This window comes from Porites lutea, chromosome 2 (assembly GCF_958299795.1).
Source record: "Porites lutea chromosome 2, jaPorLute2.1, whole genome shotgun sequence".
NCBI lineage: Eukaryota > Metazoa > Cnidaria > Anthozoa > Scleractinia > Poritidae > Porites > Porites lutea.
The window spans coordinates 35,977,331-36,001,976 of NC_133202.1; the positions used below are offsets into that span (position 1 = coordinate 35,977,331).

Genomic DNA, 24,646 nt, shown 5'->3' on the forward strand with positions numbered 1-24,646 from the left:
AACCTTGAAGGATAGCCTGATTCTCAAAAGTGATAGAATAGATAGAATCTGCGAGGATGGGTTCTGGATTTAATTGACAACAGCCATCAAGGAGAAAGGAAATGCCTGCTTCTTGCTAGGCAGTCTGAATTCTGGACCAGCATCTCAAGTGACATCCGCGAGATAGTAAAGCGTGTGAGCCGTGTAACAAGTACCAACAAACACAACAGAGACTACCAACAATCAAACCCAATCCAACTACCTACGAGATCATGATAGAAGCTGTGCACTGATATCTTGGAGTTCAATGGGTCAAAATACATGATGATTGTGGACAATTACTCAAAGTGTCCTATCCTTACGCCTCTTAATTACATGTCAGCGTCCACCATATCAGATCATTTCACAAGCGTACTTGCAGAATACGGCCTACCATCTTTTATCGTGGCTGAATTTGAAAGCCAGTTCATTAGCAAGAAATTCAAGAATTAGTGCAAACAGAGTGGCATCATTCTAGCTTTTAGTTCTCCCTACCACCATGAAGCAAAGAGCCTAGCAGATCAGAATGATTATTAAGATTATTATTATTATTATTAACTTCAAGTCCATATGGAAAAAAGCAATTGAAAGTAAGCAGTGTCCTCATGCCCTCCTTTGGATGTACAAAATCACTCCCCTCGATGATCATTTGCCATGATCCTACGAGCTTCTGTTTGGCAGAGGTCCAAAGGCAGTCCTTCCAAGCAGTGATTCCAGTCTACAATCACAGAATCCTATCAAAGATCATCACCGAGAAGCCAATTAGTGGAAACAAACAAAGCAGGCAGGTTTCTACAAGGGGCAACAAGCTGTGATAAACAAGCCTTCAGCAGCAACTAGCCAGTGTACGTCTGAAACTCGCTCAAGCACATCTGGGAACTCGGCAAGGTCTTTAACCTCCCGAAGCCTAGCAGGGAACCAAGAACATGCATAGTTGAAACAAAAGGCAAACTTTACCAGCGGACAAGGGGATATTTGCGACCACGAGTCATCCACACACCCCATTCAACTTCTAGGGAGTATGCTGAATACGCCCCCGTACCAGTCATTTCCCAAGAGACACCGAGAGTGGTGGTCAGTCAGCCCACAGCTGAAATGCAAGTGACTCCACACTCATTTAAGACAGCTGCCTCAGCATCATCTGCGGCACCCGCGGTAGGACCCGAAACCGACAAGCTGCCTCAACACAGTCTGCGCTACCCGCCGTGGAACCCCATACCCTTCAAGTCCCTATAGTTCACTCAAATCCGGGACAGACTCCGAATTAGTCTCACTTCCAACAGCGAAGCCACACGACAAGGTCTGGGTAAAAGACTCAGGTCCCAGCAAAGGTTAAGGAGTAATGATCACTCCTTGATCAGCAATTTTATTCTTAGGGCTTGGATGATTTTTTATTGAACAGTTTCACGCAACAATGACTACTAGCGAACATTTGACATTTTGTTTTAGAATTAGGCTTAAGCTTCGTTATTGTTGAATTTTAGCGTTTGCTTAGTTTTTTTTTACATCTGTACAAAACGGGGGATCGGCAGATGTCGTAATAGTACCGCGCGGGCCTGGCCAATATGGCAATCATGTTGTGTTGAATACGTAGGACAAATAGAACTCAAATACAAACTATTTAAGGTTGAATCATGTTGAGGAGGGAATAAGAGCCAACTCGCCTTTGACTTAGAATCGCTCAGGCGGTTGTAACGTAATTATGCAAGTCATATTTCCTGCCGCTTTCATTGTCCAAACTATCAGAGGATACTAAGGTTGAATCCTTTTTAGCTTTTTTGGGACACATGATCTGTGCGTTTCTCTAGAACTGATCGGGAAAAAAAGGTACTCCTAGTTTGAAAAATTCATTTTCGGTTTACTTCGTTGCTTTTCTCAAAACAAAATCTTAAATTCCACTGATTTTCTTAAAATACCGTTTAAGGATTCCGTTATGTATTATTATTCTCATTATATATATAAATTATAATTGGCCCAAAGCTCACCTTTATCTTTATCATATATATTTTTTTGAAAAAGCTAGAGGATAAGGAATATTGAATCCCTAATAAGACTCTGTTTATCTTAGATAAAAACTTGTGTTGTCTTTCAGGTTACACCAATGTATGAAAACAGATATATCCAGAAGATAGAAAGTGAAGTAATGGAAACTGCACCAGGTTAGATAATAACGACCCTAGGAAAGCATTGATGGAGTTTGTGGAATAAGACCTGAACCTTGAGTGCACTGACCCTTTTCCGTTAAACCGAAAAAGACCGTACAAAACTTATTTACAAGTTTAATGACGACGGTTGGCACATATGAACGGAGACATCATTGTGTTCACTGTTACATACTGATCCAAGTATTACAATAATCGATTCCACCATTTATTTCAGTCGTAAGTAGGAAAACTTGGCCTTGTACTGCGAATTTATGTTTGCCCTATGACTTAAAAGCGGTTTTAAACGGAGACATTAAGACACGTTAAGGTGAACAGGTAGGGGTTACCCAGGCACACATCCAGGGTAGTTCAGCTGATTTGGAGATACTTTGTGGTAGGTCGTTCTCCCACCACCTCAAATTCTATAGTTTTATGTTTATGCACAAAATTTCCAGTAGGTGGTTTGCGTAAATGGCAAGAACCCCTAGATTACCTGGTAGAACGATTGGGGAAATCATGGTCTGCTTAAAAAAAAAAAAACCTACGTGGCAAACATGTTCTCCTACCTGTAGGCAAAGGCGGTGAATCCTAAGGTTCCTAATTTCTATATTATCTTTCCCTAACTTTGAAATGCAATACAACACCACTTACCTAGCACCAAGGGCGGAGCTGTTAACAGTTCTTGGACTGAAGAACGAGGAACTAGTTCCCAGTTCCTCTACGTCATTCAGCACGGTAGTAAAATGGGAGAAACCACTTTTTACACTAAGCAACGTCAGCTATTACGTATACGGTACTACCGAGGAAATCAAGGGACAGATGAAACGAAGAGCTATTCGTCTCAACAACGAAAATACAACGGTGAGTTACTTTTTTGCCGACATATGAGAGCATTAACTGCGACGAAACTTTGAATAATTCAATTATACCAAATTCGATTACACGGTCATTCCAAACAGGAATTAAGGGCGCCTGTCTGTAAAAATCAAACATATCGCGGCAAAGGTTGAAAATTCGATTTTATTTCATTTTAATGTTAGATAGGCTAGGGTATAACTAAAATAATTGTATGTTATTTTTTCGGTGAAATATGTTTTTATTTCAGAGGTAAATGGAAGTAACCAAAATCCGTTCAAATTTCCATTTGAGGCGGTCAACTATTACACGGGTTTGAGAGCCTCGCGTGCAAATTAAAACAAATCATTTTACCGAATTAAAATATTGTTACAGTCATCTTTTAAAACTTCTAAATATCTGTGAAAATGATTTTGGAAAACAGTTCGTTGTTCTTTGTATACAGAATAATTCAATTTCGAAGGCATTCAGTTTACTTCAACAAAATTTAGGTGTTAAAAAAATATTACAATGTGCGAAACATTCAGATCGACTAAGCTTCTGCTGGTTGAATGTTAGAAGGACGATCTACAGACTACTGTAAAAAAAAAAAAAAAAAAAATTGGGCAAATCATTACGAACGACGAGAGAGCTTTTCAAGATCCCTGAAAATGCAGATATTTAGCCTTTTGCGGTCAACTGACGCCGGCTTTGACGTTGCGAGTCAGACCGGCGCATGCAAAACGCACATTAATAGAGCATGTGGAAAAATAATAAAAACGTTTAAACCTTACAATCTGCTGTAAAAGATGGGTCCTAGGCCATTTTCGCACGATTCTCGCGGTCGTTCGTCGCATTAAGTGCGACGTGCATTTACACTGCGACAACTGTCAACGGGTCGCTAAGAACAATGATCATTCATTTTATTATTCACTCATTCATTACTGCGTCTATGATTGGTTTAATTCGCCTAGCAAATTCTTCGTAACCAGGTTGCGTTGACCAAATCTGGAAGACGTTTGCCGACAGCAGTTGTACAAAAATCGAGAGAAAAGGGGAAGGCGGAACGCGCGGTAGTTCAGCTGTGTTGGCAGAGCGTCAAAAATTCTGGAAGATTTAACTCACACGTTTGCGAAGAGAAAATAGCCGTACTACTGGCTAAAAACATAGTAATGATAGCAAAAATACCAATGAACGGACGAAGAATGTCTACTAGAATCAACATCTATTCATAACTTAAAACTGCTAAGGAACAGACAAACATTTTGAAGACTGAAACTTTACAAATGGGTCGAGGTAAGCATGTTTTGTTGAAACTGGAAATGGAATAAAATAATTATTAGATTCGGCTCTACATGGTATGAAGAATTATGCAGATCGATGGGGTGGGGGGGGGGGGGGGGGGGGGAAGGATTGGGCGATGAGGGATTATCGGCCCATAATTAGGACTAGGGGACAAAGGAAATTTAAAAATATACATAGATATTTACCTAGGTAAAAATTTTTTCCCTGAAGTTAATTGTGATCTATTACACAAAGGAAGCAAAATAAAAACGGGTTTTTATAGCAATTTTGGTTCCAATTTGTTTGTATATTCTTTACAGACAGAAACCAGTGTCATTATAGATGGAATTTACCTAAACGAAAAGGTCGAATTTCAGGTGAGTGGATGACGGGTGGCCTACTAAGTTGCAACTCTGCATTACCAACAAATTTTGTTTAATATCGTTAGGGCCGAAATTTTACATTGTTATTGATAGTATAATCTTCTCTGTTGGGTACAAATTGTTGTTGTTGTTGTTGCTCTACCAGTGAGAAATTATTAAAAGGAAATTCCTGAGAACTAACAAAACTGGGCATCTAACCTATCTCAAACACGTTGCGCATGTACATTTTTACTGTCATTCGTAGTCCGCTTTAAACTCAGGTCACGCTTGATTGATCTTAATTCTGAATAATTTGGATCCCCCTCAAACAGGTAGTCTGGAAACTCTAGGGGTTTGGCTATTGGGAAGAGGCGATTATTACTTTAATAAGCACCTGTTTAGGAGAGGGTGCCATTTAAAAGGCCCTTATTCTAGTATCTAACCAAAAAACCATTCTCTTCCAAACTTGGATGCTGCCCGTGCAAATGACTTACTAAACGCTTCAGAGCACGCGGGCATCAAAATCAGAACGCATGGGCACCAATATCCGATTTGTCGTTGAGAAGGTGGTCCCTTAATATGCTTTGGTTTATCCAGTGCTAGTGGGCATTTACTGAGTTTTTATTTGTTCTTTTTGTTAAACGCATGAAAAATTTTTCAGTTTCTTTATTTTTTGGTTTATCCATCTAGTTAATTAGTTTGTGAGTTAGTTTGCTATTAAGTATTGCAAATGTGATTAGAGTGTTATTATTAGAGTGGCTGTAGTCAAAATCCTGACCATGAGATGCCGTCTTTTTTCTTATCAGGTCACTCCTGTTTTCGACGCGTCCGTCGTAACGGGAGTTGCTGCTAAGATTTCCATTGTTGGAACAGAACCAAGTAAGAAATTTGTGGAGTAAATATTGTATGTAACTGTCCTCCAACCATGAAAAAAAAAAAAAAAAACAGGAATGATAAAGTCGGTCAGAATCTTCAAGATTGTGACCTTGTTTCATCTTCAGCGAGATTTAGGTCTTCAGTGAATTTTGGCAGTCTGGTTAGCAGTCTCCAATCGGCTTTAGCGGAATACTGCGAGTTTCAAACGTCGAGGTTGTCGTGGTAAACCACAAACCAGCGACGAGCTCTAACTGTAACAGTTCTATACAAATTTGAGCGGTACATGAGCTTGCTGACAAAGCTCAACACTGGAAAATGTAGGAAGAATATTTTAGACAGAGGTGCGTTGATAACTGTGAACTAGGCCTGTTTCCTTATTAGTCGGATATTTGTTGTTGTTCCTGGCCTTTGGTGTGACATTGAGTGAACATAAGGCGCCTATAGATCACTGTAAGGAAAGCCCTCAAAGACTATTTTCTTTCCTGTAAATTGGTTAGTTACCGAAATGTGCTTTAAGAAGATAATAAAACTAACTGGAAAAGATTTCTTCTAGTTACTTTCTTCTTTTGTTTTAAATAATAAATTTTGGTAGTCTGATGATGAGTCTCAAAAAGATCATTTTTCCCGAAAACCAAAGCTTGGATCTAAATTATGTGATACATATCTTAAGTTTTTTTGTTGTTGTTGTTGATAATGGCCTATTAGGCCTGTTGCTTGCTCTCAATTAACCCTCATCCTACCAAGTGGGGTCCAATGAGACCCCAGGTGATTATCAACATTTACCATGGCTCACATGGTTGGACAACGTGTTCGAGATTTAAGCAATTTGTCGTCATGTATCAATCTACTCTTTTTCATGTTCAATCAAAACCTCATTTTCTGAATGAAAAACAAACGAAAACATTTTCACAATTCCCCCCACAAAAATAGATTAGTTTGTCACTCAAAGGGTGTCAGTCTCGAAGAGCCTTCGTGCAAGGAATGAAAATAACATTTGCAGTAAAACCTATGTGTAAACTCGCGAGCCTGATCAATCAATCAACAAAAAATCTTTCCTTCTTCGACCTCGACAACAGTTATTTGATGAAATTAAAGAAGAAAAGCTTTCAACTTGACCAAACAACTATAAACTTATAAAGCCTCCGTCAAATTTTCTAATGCGACGTAGAAATGGCGACATTCTTTGTCTCTCTGTCCGTGCTTATATTATCATCCCCATATATGCCAGAGAAGTTGGAATAATTCATTAAAGTTGAGAGGAAAAAAAACAAACAAACAAACAAATTCACTTTTTCTAAAGGTTACGTTTTTGCTATTTTCGCCGTAACATTTTATTTTTTTGTAAACAAGCGATGCTGTATGTTTAACCGACTTAGGCTTGGGTCAAACGCCTTGCATTGGCCTAACTCAATTAATTTGTATTGCAAAGCCAGCAAAGAGAAAAACCTGGTTCTACATTTTTATGTAATTTTGTATTATTTTATTTTATTTTTTTATAGTTTCGGCTAAATTAGGTTTAGTCGCGTTTGAGCCCAACAGCCGAAATTAACATCTTAAGTCGACTCAAACTGTAAATATAAAGTAAGTTAGGCTCATATGAAGTGTGGAGTTTACCCTGGTCCTAAAAACTTTATTTGTACTGTTTTTGAAATGTTTTGACTACAAACAAGGAAATTCACCAGGATCAAACCTCGGGATTTTGTATGGTTATCTCTCTCCATTACCAAACCCAACTGCTTGAATTCCGAAAAATGTCTGCGCCTACTATAATTAAATGCCTTTCATAATTGATCCATCTATTATATGACACCTTCGCCCTCTCTTGAATTTTTAACGTAAGCTCAGCTTTGGCAGTTTGGCTTGGTGCTTTAATTTGTAAGACTACTATTATGTATCTTTATTGTAGCTTGGCTTAGTTACCAACGATGGAATATTAATCGACCTTTATAAATCGCATCGCTTGTCTACAAAAGGGAAATATGGCGTCGTGGTATCTAAAACTCCCTAGTTGCTGATACTCAATGTTATTTTATTACCAGAGGCAGACGAAGCACTTAGCACGGGTTTTTATACGTCTGGTTTAATTGCTGGACTTGTGATTGGTTTTCTGCTCGTGACCTTTATTTGTATCATCTTTATCTGGCGTCGCTGGAGAAAACAGAAGATGTTAAAGAAAAAAAGCCTTATTCCAGGGTAAAGAATACTTCATGTCTTCATAATCTAAAATTAGACGTGCGGAAATGTTTCCTAGAAAATCGAAGGACGATAAAATTAAGAAATTCAAGTTTTTAAAACACGGCTGCATTGGGTAACGCGAACTAAAAACTGCTTCTAAGCCAGTCTAAACAGGTGATTTCTTAAATCGTTTTCTTACCAAGAACGAGCTCAAAAATTGGGCGATAGACCTCTTGAGAATCATTCCTAATTTTTGTTTTGTATAAGCGAAAAATTAAAAATTGATTAAAGGGGCTTGTATGCCAGTTTAAAACGGGATATTTAAAATAGGTTATAATTAATCTTCTGATTTAAAATTATTTTTCTACATATACTTGGTCTCCATTCGTAGCCTTTATAATTTTTGCAACAGTTAATTCTTGCCTCCTCTTTTTTTTTTCACAGGAAAAATAGGTTGATAATTGATAATTGGGAAGTAGATGGAGACCTTGTGACCCTTGAAGATGAGATTGGAGAGGGAGCCTTTGGTAAGGTGTACAAGGGAACTCTAGTTAAACCAACCAGCTCTTTACACCAGAGGTTCTGTTTGAAGCCGTGGAAGAAAACTTCGAAAACTATCAGTGGAAGTGAAACATACGTGGTTGCAGTAAAAATGCTTCATAGTGAGTAACAATTATTCCTGGTATTAAAATATATAACATAAAGTGGATGAAAAATATCAAGTTCACCTACGAAGGATGCCACTTGTGAGTAAGGATCCAAGAGGATTCAAGATGTTTCAAACTTAACTTTAAATACTACTCCTGAATGTCACTAAGAGATCTACTTCAATTTCTCATATGTCTTGCTGTTTATTTGCCGCACAAACGTTTTGCCCTTCGGGCTTAGTCAGTGTACAAAACAGGTTTAACAAGGTTTTCACGTTTTACTATTTTGTACACTGAAGAAGCCCGAAGTGCGACACGTTTGTGCGGTAAATAAACAGTAAGACATGTGAAAAAGGTTGGAGTAGACCTCTTTTACATTCAAGAGTATTTCATTATATATATAATTAATTCATTTGTAATCAGAAGGAGCAACTACTTTCATCATAGATCGCTTAAATGTCTTTCACTGAGGCATATGCTCTAAGGTAAAGTGCTACACAAGCTCTTTCGAATAACAAAGTAATTTTTTTAGAGGTCAAATTGAAGCCACACTCAAGAATGTGACTTAAGTCATTATAGATGTAAAGCAATGGTGCTGACTACAAACAGCAAAAATCCTTTTTACGACTTAACAGTCCAGTGTAAGCCAAAGGTATTTCTGAAAGGCCTGATTTAACGATGAGCTGACGGCCGTTTTTAGGTCCTTGGTGGCAATTTACTCTAGACAGGGTCAGGAACCAATAAGATTTGTGTAACACATGTTTATTAATAAATCTGACTGGATTTGCTAAAACGTGGCTAAAGAAATTTCAAGAGCATTTTAACAATTTGACATCTAAGTCGAATAGAAGGCGGTTAAAAGTCCCTAGCTAAGGCTTTAGAATGGCAACTTTATTGCTAGCAATAGACGATAAAGTTATCTCGCAGAAGCACAGGCGGCCCAAGCTCACTACACGAACGAACGTGACTCTTGCTTGCGAGCGGTGTGTTACAAACGGCTATTTACAAAGGATTGTATGGGATGTAAACTGTTTTTCTGAAAAGTGAGAAAAAATGTTATGTTTTTAAATAAAATCGACTTACCTCATTGTTGTTTGCCGGCGTCTCAGGCCGTTTTGAAGCGTTTTCGGCGAGTTAGCGCTATTTTGGTGTGGAACACCAAAATAGTAGTGAGCTTGGGCCGCCTGTGGCAGAAGGTAACAGGATCTTGCGATGAAATAAACAACATTTGAAACGTCCAGAAATTATAACCTTTTGGTCAGTCTAACCATGAGGCCGGCATAGCTAAGTGTCTGCCGAAAACAGATTAAGAATCCACAATCTTCGAGCACAGAATAGGCTTTTAAGACAAAATCACCGAAACTAAACACTCACGAGCTCAACCACATACCTGATTTTTGTCTGCCAACGCCTTCGATAAAGCACACAAAAAATGACTTTCGCGGCAATCAAAACACTTCCGAAAACCACTCATAATATTTCCACATTTAAAACGGGCGAAACGTCGTCAAATTACTCCGAAAAATCCTCGTCTTCTCCACATACATCGGCGCATGGAAACTCTTCTCCACTCACACAGTCGATTTATTCAAGATCACGGATGTAAACCAGCGGTTGAAAAGGAGACATACCGTATAACAATTTTTAACTACGTCTTTGGCCTGGTCAGAAATCGGCATCAATTTTCATCTCGCAGAATAGATTTCACCCCTAAAACCTACTTTCAGCCTGTACTTTGTCAACAACGGTTAGAGTGTCGACTTGAACATAGTTTTCGCATCGTAAAACAACTTCCATTTCACTTCGCACCACAGCAGATTCAAGAATAAAACAAAACAGGTAAGATTTTATCTCTTGTTTAGTTGCCATTAGCAAATTGCAAATAAGAGCGTGGGTTCCCTATGCTAGTTGTGAGAATTAATCCTTCATAAGGCTTAATGATGCCTTCCGGAAACCTTTGCTCAAGGCAGCCAAAAAAACTCCAAGACAACCCACCACGAGAGCCGAGTTTAGTCTAATATGCGCGCTGATTTCAAATTGACATAGGGAGAATTATGGGAAGTTTTGAGAATCATTTTTTTGGGGGGGGGAGCGGGGGGAGGAAGAGGGGGTAGGTTAATAGCCAGTGAGAAACTCATCAAAGTCTATGTACTGCAGCCTATTCAGTAAATATTCGGTATATGAGAGAGATTTCTATAGGCATGTTTTTGCAAATCCAGTCAGATATGTATGTATATATATATATATCAAAGCTCGCAACATGATGCCTTTTCGTCTCAAGTCCGAGATTACTTTCCCCAAGCTTTGAATGCGGCTTTCAACTTTGTCTGAGCAAAAACCCTTGCCGATAAAACCGGACCAGAACCGAGCCAGAGAAAAACATCCATCATTTTCCCTTTTTCCATTAGGTATGCCAGATGAAAGTGTACAGCAAGAATTTCTCGACGAAATTCAGTTGATGAAGGCGGTGGGGTCGCACAAGAATATTGTTAGCATGGTTGGCTGTTGCACTGTGGAGGAACCCATGTTTTTGTTAGTTGAATATGCCCCTTACGGTGATCTTCTGCATTACCTCAGAAATCATAGAAAAAAGGTATTTGTATCCTCTTTTGATTTATTCATGTTTTAAAGTTGCCTTACCTTTGTTAGGGCGATTCTGAGATAGGGGAGAGGGTACTCTCTTAACTGACAGGCACGATCCTAGAGATGTTTAACACAGTGATCTTGTCATAGCCGTAATCTGCTTATAACATTCAAAACGAACTCGAACCAAAAACGCTTTTAGTTTAGCATTAAGAATCGAGATTTCATAGAGTATATACTTCGCTTATTACAAATCGCTTGGTAATTGTTGTTTATTCAGATTTGCTTAGAAAACACTCTATGTTGTTAAGGTTAATGATCGGTATTGCTTTAGAAAATTGGAAAAGAAAGCTGCTTAAACATTTAAGTTTCTTGAAGCTTCAGTTCCTAACAAACTTAGTGTAAACACAATCTACACAATCTCATCAAGACACAGCACCATATGATGAGTTACCAACGAGGTCTCTCCGAGCATTTACAGTGTGAAGATTGAACATATTTGAAGAGTTCCAGTTCTGTTGAAGTGATTTCTGCTTCGCTCTACGGACAAGTTATTAATATTAGAGACCTTAAGATCGAGGTTTGGTTATTTTACTGCAAACGTCAAACTGCGGTTTGCGGTTAACGGTTTCACGTTACCCGTCTGCCCATATTTGGGACTTAAGAATCACGAGTGGTAGCTTGCGGCTGCCATGTTTGTTTTTATTCATCCACTTACTTCTATTTTAGATGAGAAATTGTCTTCAAAATTAATTTTTTGAAATAAAACTCGATAATCAATAAGCAAAAGAGTTCTAAAAAGTCGTATTTATTCTTAAACGTGGGATTGTGGTATTTTAGGGTGCAAGAAACCTTGCGGTAAATCACTTGCCTCTGGAGCGTGGCCTAGCCGTACAAACGTGAACCTCAAACCGCAAACCTGACAGCAAGGCTCTGGTCACGTGACTTCCTGACGTTCGCGGTTCGCGGGAAATGTCGGGAAAACCTCCATCTTAAGGTCTCTGTTAAAGAATCTGTACCTCTGGCATTGTTTGTGACGTCGTCCACGCAGCTAGTGTTCTACGGATTTCTAGTCCTATTCCATCCTTTAGTTATTTGAATTATCCCTTCAATTATCCGTCTACTTATCCAGCGCAACGCCGCGCATTTCGTGAGAGTTAACGTCCCAGAACACCCTAAAAACCTAACGTCACATTGTGAATAAAGTTTAATGAACCGTGTCTCATATATGAGGCTTTAGGAGAAGCAAAATAGACGGAATCAAATGCAAATTTCTAACAGTATTTTTCTTCTTACGTCTTGGCTTAAATGTCATAAGTTCTTTAAACTAGCTCCAGCATCAGAGATTATAGTGGAGCTTTACACGTGAGAGCGGAGCACCATAGCTAAGGTAATTTGAGAATGTATCCATCCGAGAAAATTTGGTTATGACGTCAGTGTACGACCGAACGCTGACCGTACAGACTCTGGCAGAGGGAGAAGGGAGTTCGGAGTCAGCCCGTCGGGGGAGGATTATGTTTTAGCGTAGCCCCATGGCTAAGAAAATTTGGTTCTTTCTACTGGTAGTAAGCTAGTGCAAGGCTAGTGTGGGATGGCCTATTGCACATTCATGTGATAATCAAGTGACAGCTGTCAAAACAGGGTATCCGCTGACAAGTATCAAATGACCTTATCGCGGGCTCAAGATTTGACCCATTGAGGTTAAGTGTTTTGAAGACTTCCACTGGCAAGTTTTTGGTTGTCAACTGATCACAGGCTCAAGATTATTTTTTAACGCATACAGCACATGAAATAAGTTGTGCTTATGAGCTAGCCGTCGGACTTCAGGCGCGAAAAGTCAGCCTTTTTACAGGTAGGGAAGGCAGTTTCTATTCAATAAATTTTCTCTTGGACCTTACTACCGAAAAAAAAATTTGACTTTGTTTAGCATGGTCACGCGTTGGTCACGCTCTTCGTCCCATTCTTATCTCAGATTGGTCAAAATTTGACAGGTGAGCATTAGTTTACGTGGAAAATTTATGCAGCATCTGGAAACTTGTTTACTGATAGCTCAAGCTGACAAAGTTTTGTGTTGTCTGATCTCATTATGTTTTATCCGTCTTTTTGCACTGGAGCTACAAATGAAATACATCTGCTATCAAAAGTCTTTTGTTATTCATGGCTGGCGTGTTTATTGTGTTTTTGGTTAAGAAATGCTCCGCTTGCGAAAAATGTAAGCGGAAATCATAGTTTTCAAAATTAAGCTTCTCTTCGTACTTCACCTTGCTGGATGCGTGAGCGGGTTCAAAAATCTTGTAAAGCGATTCTGGCCTTACTTGATGCCGGGCTTTCAGAAGCTGCATCTCGACTGGTCAGCTTAAGTAAATCTCATGTTTGTTTGTTTATTTGTTGTTTTTTTGGTTTTACGACCTTTCAAGAAGTCGAGCGTTGTTTATGCCGTCACTTTGACACGTTTTTAAGATTTGAGACAATAATTATAATATGACATAGTACAGAACTTAAATAGTCTTAGACATTTTCTGGCCGAAAGAAAACGGTGTAAAGAATATTTGGTTATCTTATTGGTTATAAAAAGAAAGCTTTGAAAGATATTCTTGCCTCGAGTTCATCTTGAAAAATAGTAAACATGGCGAAGCCGGCTTAAAACTTGGCAGAAAATCTGTAAGGTTTGATTCATGACTCAGGATTTTCAGGGACACGACACTCTCAAATTATACATATCTTCGTGAATAAAGATTATTTTCCTTTTAAATGTTTCATTAAATTATATTTTTTATCTTGATTGTTTGTCAAAATCTCTTTCTTATTGCTTTGTCGTTTGTTTTCAGTGGAACGTGAATCGCATGCAGGAGTACTCAAAATGCCACGCGTATCAAATAGTTTAAAAGATTATGGTGTTTTAGAAGTAAAATGCAAACGAAAATGATTCCGAGAACTCTTCCTGGCAGGTGTGTTCAATTTTTTGAAAAAACTATTTGTTTTATTTTGAACTCTATTGACGGGTTACAAGTGTGGCGCTTAGCAAAATTCAGAAATCGGAAGTGGCTGATCGGATGGGTTATTTTGGAAATTGAATTACATGTAAAATAAGATTTCTTTTTCCGAACGTTTTTGCTTAAAGCCCATTATTACCCGTCTTACTACATAATGGCAGATTGACCTGACTGAACAGTCCCTTCTAATAGTGAATTCTTTATATAAAAGTGGTTCAAGTTGTTGTCATTTTTATAATTTGCTGTGCAAAGGAAGCGCGTGCTTCGGTCGTCCTGGATATTGAATGAGTGCAATTTGTCTTGTAAGGTTATTCTGTGAAAAACTGAAGAATTATAAGTAAAGCAATGCAAAAGGTGATATAATCTCTGTTCGAGGTCTGAACGATAAACAAACAACGCCTGATAGTGTTTACCTAAGAGGTGATGAAGGCTGGTTATTACGCGCTAAAGTAAACTCGTATACGTAGCGACCCACCCACAAAAAATCCGGCCTGAGTTTTCATTTTGGCCTTTCCTTTGGTCAGAGATAACACCGACACGTTATGACTAGTAAATTGGCTGCCACCGGGGAACCTAGTGTCTTAACGGCGTTTATAGCATAAAATTATATTTCGCGGGGACTGTCCAATTAAAATAAAGTTGGTTTTATAGGTGGGAAAATAGGTTATTTTGCTTGGGAAGAATTTGTTTCCTCGCCTAATCTACTTTGATCAAATGTTGATTGCTCTTTTTTGGGTGTACATATAAGACTATTAACTCGATGCAAGACTTTTTTCACTCTTGGACTGTTTGAAAATTAGTTCCCTAAAATCACCCTGCTCCACCCTTTAAAGTCATATGAATCTCTGCAGTCTGATTTGTTGATAAATAGCAAGTTTATGGTTTGATTTACAAATTTATTTACTGGAGCCACGCTTTTAGCCCTGGCTAAATGTATACATTACCGATTAATTGTATCCTCTTGGCGGCTACGCAATATTTGCAAAAGGGCAATGCGACGAGTAGCAGTGCTTACCACCTACGCCTCCCCTCTCGTTCCGGGGAATAAACAGGAGAAAATCCTAGAAACGAGGTTGTAGCACAGGTGAGCAAGACATTGACACACATTCGCCATTCTCCACTTTCAAATTACCCATAATGCACATCAAGATTCACCCCTATGCTTTCAAGATGGCCAACTAATCCTTTTGGGATCGTCCTAAGTGACCCGATAACAACAGGTACAGTTTTCTCAGTTCTCTTTCCAGGTCTTTAAATTTATCAAAATTCTCTTTCTCCTTTTAAAGTTCCACCCTAGCATCCCCTGGTACAACTGCATCAATAATTTGGAAAACTGCTTGTTGTTTGTCTACTACAACAAGGTCTGGCCTATTGTGTTCAAGCCATCGTGTCTACCTTTATGTTCTCTCGGACCCAACGCTGAGCATTCACAAACTGTGTGGCTTACTTATTCTTCCGCACTCTTGCACAACCTGCAGTATTTTGAGCTGACAGCCTGCTTGTCAATCTTTACCTTTACTGCACTGGTTTGCAGCGCTGGTCCTGGACTGCTGTTAACAATCCCTCTGTCTCCTTCTTGAATTCCCTCTTCTTCAACCACGTCCAAGAGAGATTTCTGTTCTTACCTTCTGTCTGTCTTAAAAACTGACCATGTAATGTTTTTCCCTTCCAGTCCGCCACTTTCTCATCATTCCTCTGTTGCTTATACTGCAAAGGGTCACTTTCAACTTCAGGCTTCAAAACAGGGCACGTAGCTTTAAGCAGCATTTCCTGACTCTGCTGAACATATTGATTAAAACTCATCTGCTGCACCAATCAGCTCACGTCCACCTTCCTTCCTTGGCAAGTATATTCTACTTGTATTTGCTCGAGTGTTAAGAGCACCATAATTTGTGAACAACTTTCCTGTCCTCCTGTCAATAGCTTCCACCTAAAGAGCGATACAGCTTTGTCATTAATAGCTGCCATAACATTGCCTCCGTTCAACTTCGACTTCAGATTCGATCATATCCTTTGAAAGTACTCCTCTGTCAGTTTTGCTTTCATTTCCTCCTGGAAAACATCTCCAGCCTCTAGCGTGCCCAGATACTTGTAACCCTCCCCCTGTTCCAATGCGGAAATTTCCCTGCGTTCCGGTAGCTTTAAATACCGTCAAAAAAAGTTGTTTTTCCTCTCTTCAAGACTACGCATGCACAATTTTGAATACCGAACTCCATAGCAAAATCTTCATTATTAATTCAGACAGTCTGGACTAATGATTCAATCTCACACTCGTTCTTTCCATACAAAGTTAGGTCATCCATAAATAGTAAGTGGTTAATCCGCATCTGGTCATTGCGCAAGACATACCCAGGCTTCACCTTTCGGAGTACCAATGTCAGCGGGATCATAGCAATGACGAAAAGCAATGCTGCCTCCTGATTGTGTTTTGTTGTTTGGTCCGAGATATTACTCCAAAATTCTACAGCTGCATCCGCATCAGGAGCCTCCGGTTCTTCCTGTGCATCTCCATCCAGTTCCTTAAACACTTGATATCTGTTGTTGACAAACAATCTGTTCTGCTTATACTATTTAATACTCTTTCAGGCTTGGTCCATGCTGGGGAACGTTTAAGAAATTTATGAACTATCGATCGCGTGGCTAACGACTGAACCGTATGACCCCCCTTCTCGTAAGGTGCCATTTCATCGGTCAGGGAAAACATCACAACATTGTTCATCATTATTTCCATTGTTTTAGGTTAGGGTAGCAAACCATTTGGCGTTTAGGGTTAGAAGAGCTGCTACATGGCCTCTCTCCGGAATGAAGAAAAATAATTGTTGGTTTTGACATGACGTCACCAAAATTTAAACTACAAAACTATCGATCCTACTGAGATTTTACTTTCATGATTTATGAGAGCAGCTGAAAACTAATATTCATACAAATTTTCGACCCGAAAGGGTTCTTGGTTTTGTGATAGAATACGCTGGAATTTCTAAGCTTTTGCGTGACGCGGCATTTACATGACGGCCGAGAGAGCTGTCTTTTAGGTTAAAAAAGTGACTTATTTAGGGGAATATTACTATCTGAACAGTTAATGTATTAGAAAAAGTATTGCTTTAATGTTTATGAGTTCCTCGAGAGATAAATTCTCGCTTTCGTTGCAAAACTCAGTAACAGATGCTTCTATTGACTTCCGGCCGCCATGTTGATGCCCATCCGGATGGGCACCAGCGTGGCGTATCCATATAAATTTCTTTAAATTTAGGTAAAACATTTCTCCGAATATCTCGTATATGAAAAATTGCACTGGCCTGAATCTTGACGAGGGTCTTTGCATATTTAACTCCTTTTATTCCTAGATTCTGGACTTTATCTATTGAACGGTTTTGATTTTTATTTTGATCTATTTTAAGTGGCGTGCCACTAAAAAACAGCAATATGGCCGCCAAATACATCCTTTTAGTTTTCAAAGTTCTCCTTTATTAACAAACCTTGAACATTTATTTCGGCAAATAAACAATTAAGTTGAAAAAGGATTTTACAGAATCTCAAAAGTAGGTCTCATTTTCGATTTTAACTTGCAAAATCGGTCAATTTAAGCAACTTTTAAACTTTTGGCTCAATTTGTTTGGTTCTGCTTTGAAAATGGAATAAAAAGTACTCAGAGACAATACAGTGTAAAGAATTGTTGAGAAAAACAGCAAAATCTTGCCAATTTATGACAAAAAGGGACTTTAAAAACTAACTAAAACATTCAAAACGCTTTGATCACGTGACTGATGACGTCATGTCCCTCTTTTGGTCATGAAAATTATTATCAGGTAGAACATTACTTTCCTAGCCTGCGTGGCAGGCGTTTGAAGCGAAGGGAAAGGGAGTTTTAGGTGCGACAGAAACGCGAGGGGCGCGCAAGGAGGAAGGGAGGGAAACGCCTGCCAGGAGACCATTGTTTTTCTCGTTTTTAACATCCATTAGGCGAATGTTAAAATCCTAATTGGTCCGTCTTCAAAACATGTCAATCACAGCTTTAATACCTTAATCCAACTGGCTGAAATCAACATCACGCTACTGAGTAACTTAGTCGATCTTTCAGTATCATTTAAAAATATGCTATCAGTAAGTGAGGCGTGATGAGATTTCAGCTTACTAATAATGTTTGCAGAATTAGCCTTATTGTAGATCTTTGAAGTTCAGCTCTTCTTTCCCTGCCACCAGCGTTCTTTTGCTGCTTTTGTATGCTCGGGTGGATCCAGTTCGAGAGTCGGCAAAGTGTTTGTAATTAATTTCTCAGACAAACATTGCATGCAAGTTGGGAAGTCCAACACGATACCTTAAGCAAAAACGAAACAGATTTATGCTGGATTTTATTTTACAAGCCACGCATGGTTGCGTCTTTCTCCCATAAACAGACGACGGCATTTATACTTTTTTCAATAGTACCTTCACTTCAGATTTCTTGTTTTAGGAAAACAAAAGAAAAACAGTACGTGAAATACGACTTAAATAAGCACATCGCGGCCAGACTTATTTGACAGCTAGTCTTTCACAGTTGCGTCATTTTTCCATACATAATTAGTAGGCGGGATGGCGAAAACAATGGTTTCCTGGCAGGCGTTTCCCTCCCTCCCTCCCTCCCTCCTGGTGCGCCCATCGCGTTTCCCTGGCGCCCAAAACCCCCTTTCCCTTCCCTTTCAGAAGCCTGCCACGCAGGCTATTACTTTCCCGCAAATTTTCTCTGCCGTGTGATAAAATGTTGACTCTCTACAGCCCTCGCCCTAGTCTCCCGACTTTTTCGCTCATGTTCAATACCCCCTTAAATTTCAAATGCCGGACGTCAAAAGGAGAGCTTGCTCGCAGGCTATGGTCTGGCAGTCTTCTACGTGTTAAATTGTCAAAGTTATAAGCTTTTTAAAAAATTACCTTAAAGGATTCTGAATGATTTTTTGTGATAATGATAATTCACTTTTATAATAAGTATTATTATTATTATTATTATTATTGTTATTATTATTATTATTATTATTATTATTATTATTATTATTATTATTATTATTATTATTATAACGCCAGCCGAGTGTTAGAAGTAGAGCAAGCCACATTCAAGCCATTTGTTTTTAACACGATGGGTGGAATGGCGGTCGAATGTAAATGATACCATAGTAGGCATGCGGAGCTTGTTGCTACGAAAAAGGGTGAAAACTGTGTCATGAACTCGGGCAAAAGTATAATTGCGCTCCTGAAATCGGCATTGCTGGGCTTAAGAGGCTCCCGAGGATCTACAAGAGTGAAATTAGAACTATTGGACATTGACAGTATTTTAAGAGAACTCGCTAATATTCACTAAGACATTGAGAACACTGCGTCATTTATATTTTTTAGTTTTGTTTTTGTTTTGTTTTGTTTTGGTTTTTTTTAACCACAAAAAGGAATATTATTGTAGCCCTTCTGGCTCGGGAATGTTTTTGCTCTACTCTCCCCAATCTTCCTCTGTCATAAAATCAAAGATGGCGGCTACAACAATACGAACATGAACAAGCTTTCGCCCACCTAAAATACGCCTGCTATGTAGCTCTTGGACTTTTTTCTTTTCAAAAAACAAAATTGGTGCTTGAAAATAGCTTTGTTGTGCTTGAAAATAATTTTTAATCGAAGTAAATGTAAGTCGGTTTGAATAGTTAGTTTTGTTGTCGATAAAAAGTTATTTCATTATTATTATTATTATTATTATTATTATTATTATTATTATTATTATTATTATTATTATTACTGTTATTATTATTATTATAATTATTATTATTATTATTATTGTTATTATTATTATTATTATTATTACTATTATTATTATTATCATTTAACTGTTTGCTATGAGGTATCCTTAAGGCCGCGGGGGCAAATTTTTGCTTGTTCCACATCTTTTAAAGCGCCTTTATCTCGGCTATTTTAGAGGCGATTTAAATAAAATTTTACAGACAACGTGAAATGGTTAAAGTTTAGGAAGGTTTATTTTTTATTAGGTAGACCGCGCTTTACAGCGATTCTTTAAGCACAGTTGTAACAAACTGGGAAATCGTGATTTTTGCCCAAGTTTGTTGAAAGAATAGAAGACAGCGCTCTGAGATTTTATTAATGAATGATCGGCCAATCCCATTAGTGTGTCATGTATTAAGCAGATTTCCCACCCTCCCAACATCCATAGTCTTTGTTTTTAATATCTCCAGGGTAATACAGTTGTCCCAAGAGAAATTGAAAACAATGCTTATTTTAACAAGGTGAATTATGGGATATCAAATGAAATGATGAATACGTTCACATTAGATTTCCTTTTTTGTTTTTACTTCTTGCAGGCTTGTAAAGATAAACGTGTATACGTTAATATTCCAATGTCAAACGAAGAGCTTGGACGGTCAAACACATTCATTACACCGGAAGATCAGATCAACACTGGCGGGGAAACCAAAACCTTGAATACTGAAGAGGAACAAAAAGAAGACTGCAACGAGGAGATTTTGACTCCTGGAAATCTAATGGCGTTTGCTTGGCATGTCTGCCAAGGCATGGTAAGTAAGACAGCGGTCATTTCCAGTGAAGAAAAACCGCCGAAATTCGCCCTCTGATTAGCTCAAAAGGTTTGGTTCCGGAATGTTGTAGTCCAAGGCCTTAGTGTGATTCCCGGCTAACCAGCACTCAGGGTGTTTAAATAACTGAGGAGAAAGTGATGCTTTTGCTCTGACATCTGCAAGTGGTTAAACTTAGTCCCCTCGGATAAGTTAGGACGATCAACTCAGGGCCCCTTTTAACGGTAGGTTTTCAGTTAATCTGACTTTGTAGGATGTTGAATTTCTTAATTTTTTTTCTTGCTTGCGTAAGGAATACCTAGTGAGAAAGGGTTATGTTCATCGTGATTTGGCTGCAAGAAATGTGCTTATTGGAGAAAAGAAAATTGCAAAAGTGTCAGACTTTGGACTGAGTCGATACGTGTATGAAGAGAAAGTTTACCATGGCAAACGGAACAGGAAACTTCCCTTCAAATGGATGTCAACAGAAGCTATCTTTGACCAGACGTTCACCGCGAAGAGCGATGTGTAAGATTACTGATCTGTTGATTGATAACTGAAAAAAGCGCTTTTCAAAAACATGCAAAGTTCATATGAATTGTAATTTTAATCATTATTCATTCAAAATATCTCGCTGTTTCTGATTGGATCCAGTCCCCCGGCAAATTCTTTATAACCAACTGGCGCTTACCATAGTTTGAAGATGCGACCAATATACCATCAATTCGATGGTATATCTCCTTGAAACGAGGTTGATCGATGGTATATTTGCCTGGAAACAGGGCTGCTTGGGAAACAGTAGACTTAGAAAAAATAGCGTTCATGGCTATTGGAGGACGAAATACATGTAGCTCAATTTACAACTCAAAACTGAACGGAAGAAATGCGAGAATATATCCTGAAACCATGTGTTTTTAAAAAAGTCTACGGAGAGGTCAACTTATTTAGAACTTAAAAGTATTTTGAATGAATAATAAAACAATCGCCCTCGGTGGATAACATTTTTCTCGATCTGCATAATACCACATCATACTCACGGCCTCATTAAATATTTGATAAATAGAGCGCGCTTAACTTTTTAATGCTTATTACACGCAAGTAAAAGAGGTTTCTTTCCGGAGTGGTTTTTAGCATTTACGAAGTCGTTCTCGTCGCCGACTGAACCGTGTGACCGTACAATTCTCTCCCTGCTCGTAAGGTGTCTTTTCATCGGTCGGGGAAAACATTAACACAACATTGTTCATCATTATTTCCCTTGCTTTAGGTTAGGGTAGCAAACCATTTTGCCTTTAGGGTTAGAAGAGCTGCCACATGACCTCTCTACCCGGAATGAAGGAAAACAATATGGCCGCCAAAGAAATCCTTTTAGTTTTTAAAGTTGAACATTTTTTTTTTCGGCAAACAAACAGTTAAGTTGAAAAAAGATTTTGCAAAAGTCTCAAGGATAGGTCTTCTTTTTCGATTTTAACTTGAAATATCGGTCAATTTACTTAACTTCTAATCTTCTGGCTCAGTTTTCGTTTGCTTCTGCTTTGAAAATGAAATAATAATTATTCAGAGACAATACAGTGTAAAGAATTGTTGAGAAAAACAGCAAAAAGGACCCCCTTAAATTTGAAATGCCGGACGTCAACTGGTTATTTTTAAATGCCCCACACAACTGAAACCTCAAATATGCTATTTGTTTTTAACTCGTTAATAAAATCTTGTTACAGCAATAAACAAACCTAATTCGAAAATAGTCACGTGAATGAGACGTCATTACCTTCGATGTGACATGGGAAGATAGTTTATGGCAAATATTATGTTGTTGTGGTGTGACAGTCTTCTAGGTATAAAATTGTCAAATTTATAAAGCTTTTTAAGAAATTGCCTCAAAGGATTCTGGGAGATTTTTTTATGATAATTATAATTTACTTTTGTAATTATTATTACCATTAAGGCAGTAACGGCGCATGATGATAGTCCTGTGATAGACTTTTAAATCTTCTTAACTTAATTCACATAAAAGATTCTGCAAGTGAAAAGAAATTCACCGTCCACCTTAATTATTGTTAGCATGCGTGAGCAAAGTGCTCTTTTAACTCCTTGATCAGTTTCACTGATATTAACTTACCTGCTTTTTTCAATTACATAACCGATTCTTTGTTGTTTTTCTTATAGATGGGCCTTTGGAGTGGTACTTTGGGAAATAGTTACTCTAGGTACGATAATGGCCTAATATATCTCTATACAACTTTGAGTACACGATGACTTTAAATATCATTGATTGTGAAATGCGTTCGCGAATAATATGAAATTAAATTGACAGCGTTGTAGCTATTCAGCCCTACTTTTTTTTTATGTTATCAAATAAACGTAGCATTAGCCTACTCAGCACATGATCAATTTATGTTAAGGCCAAAAATCATTTAAACCACTTTTGGAGGAATTGCGTAGAGAGGAGACTCTGCTGATAACAACTCTGTTGATATTAACCCTCCTTAAAATTATTATGTAATTGCATATGTGCCAGTTATAGTGCAAACCCTGAAAGATGGGAAAAATTGACTTTAAAAAAAAAACTTTTTTCGCCTATTAAACAGTAATCTCTGAAAAATGTGTGGTTACCCTCAGTTATCTTTTGGGATTTCAATAGTCCTACTTGTCTTATATAATCAGTATCGTAACCGAGAAAATACTTCCTAATATTGGGCACCGGCCAATATTATCATATCAGGTGGAACACCATACCCTACTATACAGAGCAAAGAACTGCTGCAGTTGCTGAAGAATGGATACAGAATGGAAAAACCAGACACTTGCAATGAAGAGCTGTAAGTAATCAAAACTACTGATGATTAACATAGATTAAAGCAGAATATTTTCTTCTAATGTCTACTAAGTTCCTCTGATGACCTGTTACCAATGTTGAACTCGAAACTAAGGAAATAACAACAACAACAAAGAGAAATATTATTTGGGAATGGGTGCCTTTTGAATTTTTTTTTATACAAAATGTGTAGCATTTTTCAGTATAGAAAAAAGGAGGGGTAGGTGGATCTTTTCCTTTAAACCTTCGAGTTGAATGGAAAGCGTAAGCAATACAGTCAACGCGAAAGAGAGTTATGGTTATATGGCCAGGCAGTTAGTTGAATCTTCCTTTACTTGGTCAATTTCTGTTAATTTTTACAGTTATAAAATGATGCAGGACTGTTGGCAGGATAACCCCGAAAATCGTCCCAACTTTACTCAGATTCAGCAGGGCCTGGAGACCATAATGCAGAAGAACAATCCATATCTGGACCTGACTGCTGTGGACGAATCGCAAGCTGAATACAATGTGCAGTCTTTCGACAGTATGGAGGAGGAGTCCAGAGATGATGAAAGTGACGACAATGTTGCAGTAGTGCTCCACGAGGGTATGCAACATTGATAAAAAATACTCTAAACGATTCGTTGGAACCGACATCATGCACTTTACTAATAATCCATTGTTTTCCTTCTTTTCAGAGGCGGTTGAAAACGCAAAGGAGAACATTTCGGAAAAGGATCCAAAGTCCACTAATCAATCAGTGGATATCAACACCAAAACTGAAACCCAGCCGGGAACAGGGAGTAATGGTTGTGCAAAGAATCCTCAAGGTTCTGAAACCTGCGTGCTTAAATTGAATACACTGGAAACGCGTTTCTGACGATCGGGTTCACAAGGATTAACCTTCTGGCCCCTATTGTTCAAAAGTTGGATAGTATTAAATTGACCCACGGGATAAACTACTATTCATTAGTTAAGTGTTAGGAAAACCATTACGGGACGTTATCCAGGTAGTTATTCAGTCATCTAGTGGACAAGGGTATAATCCACCCCTGAAGAGCTACGGCCTGTTTAACAACTCGCCCCATGTAAGGTAATCAGGATTTCGAAATGTAGAAAATTTTGTTTTTGGAATCTGAAATCCTGAGCCCAGTAATTCAAAGCAGATTAATTGCTAATCCAGGCTTAAATTTTAATACGGTTTCTTTTTCTTTAATTTGTTCAAAAGCACTTTCTCGGTAAATTTTCTCTATTCTTTTCAGAGCAGCCAATAATCAAATTGTGGAAAAGAAGAAGGTCACTGAATTTGCTTTTTAAGCTTTCATATCTTAGTCAAATTTCGCACTTACCTTGCGTTATCTTAACCTAGCTTTGAACAACCCGTCCCTGGGCTTTGG

The 24,646-nt window shown here is 38.3% G+C and overlaps 2 protein-coding genes across 3 annotated transcripts in view; both read left to right on the forward strand.

The window, feature by feature from the left end:
- Positions 1–5,556, forward strand: part of LOC140928486 (uncharacterized) — a 35,456-nt gene extending 29,900 nt beyond the window's left edge. For both annotated transcript variants that reach the window (XM_073378239.1, XM_073378238.1), the window contains exons 4-7: positions 2,111–2,177; positions 2,818–3,023; positions 4,601–4,657; positions 5,449–5,556. In XM_073378239.1, the coding sequence (XP_073234340.1) occupies positions 2,120–2,177; positions 2,818–3,023; positions 4,601–4,657; positions 5,449–5,541 (414 nt within the window). In that variant the 5' untranslated portion in view covers positions 2,111–2,119 and the 3' untranslated portion in view covers positions 5,542–5,556. The remainder of the gene's footprint in view (positions 1–2,110; positions 2,178–2,817; positions 3,024–4,600; positions 4,658–5,448) is intronic.
- Positions 5,557–7,558: 2,002 nt separating this feature from the next.
- On the forward strand, positions 7,559–24,238 carry LOC140928485 (proto-oncogene tyrosine-protein kinase receptor Ret-like). Its single transcript, XM_073378237.1, has 9 exons — positions 7,559–7,711; positions 8,138–8,355; positions 10,749–10,933; positions 20,246–20,458; positions 20,769–20,983; positions 22,619–22,659; positions 23,175–23,271; positions 23,630–23,856; positions 23,948–24,238. The coding sequence occupies exons 1-9, from the start codon at positions 7,683–7,685 to the stop codon at positions 24,127–24,129; spliced, it is 1,407 nt and encodes a 468-aa protein (XP_073234338.1). The 5' UTR covers positions 7,559–7,682; the 3' UTR covers positions 24,130–24,238.
- Positions 24,239–24,646: the final 408 nt, after the last annotated feature.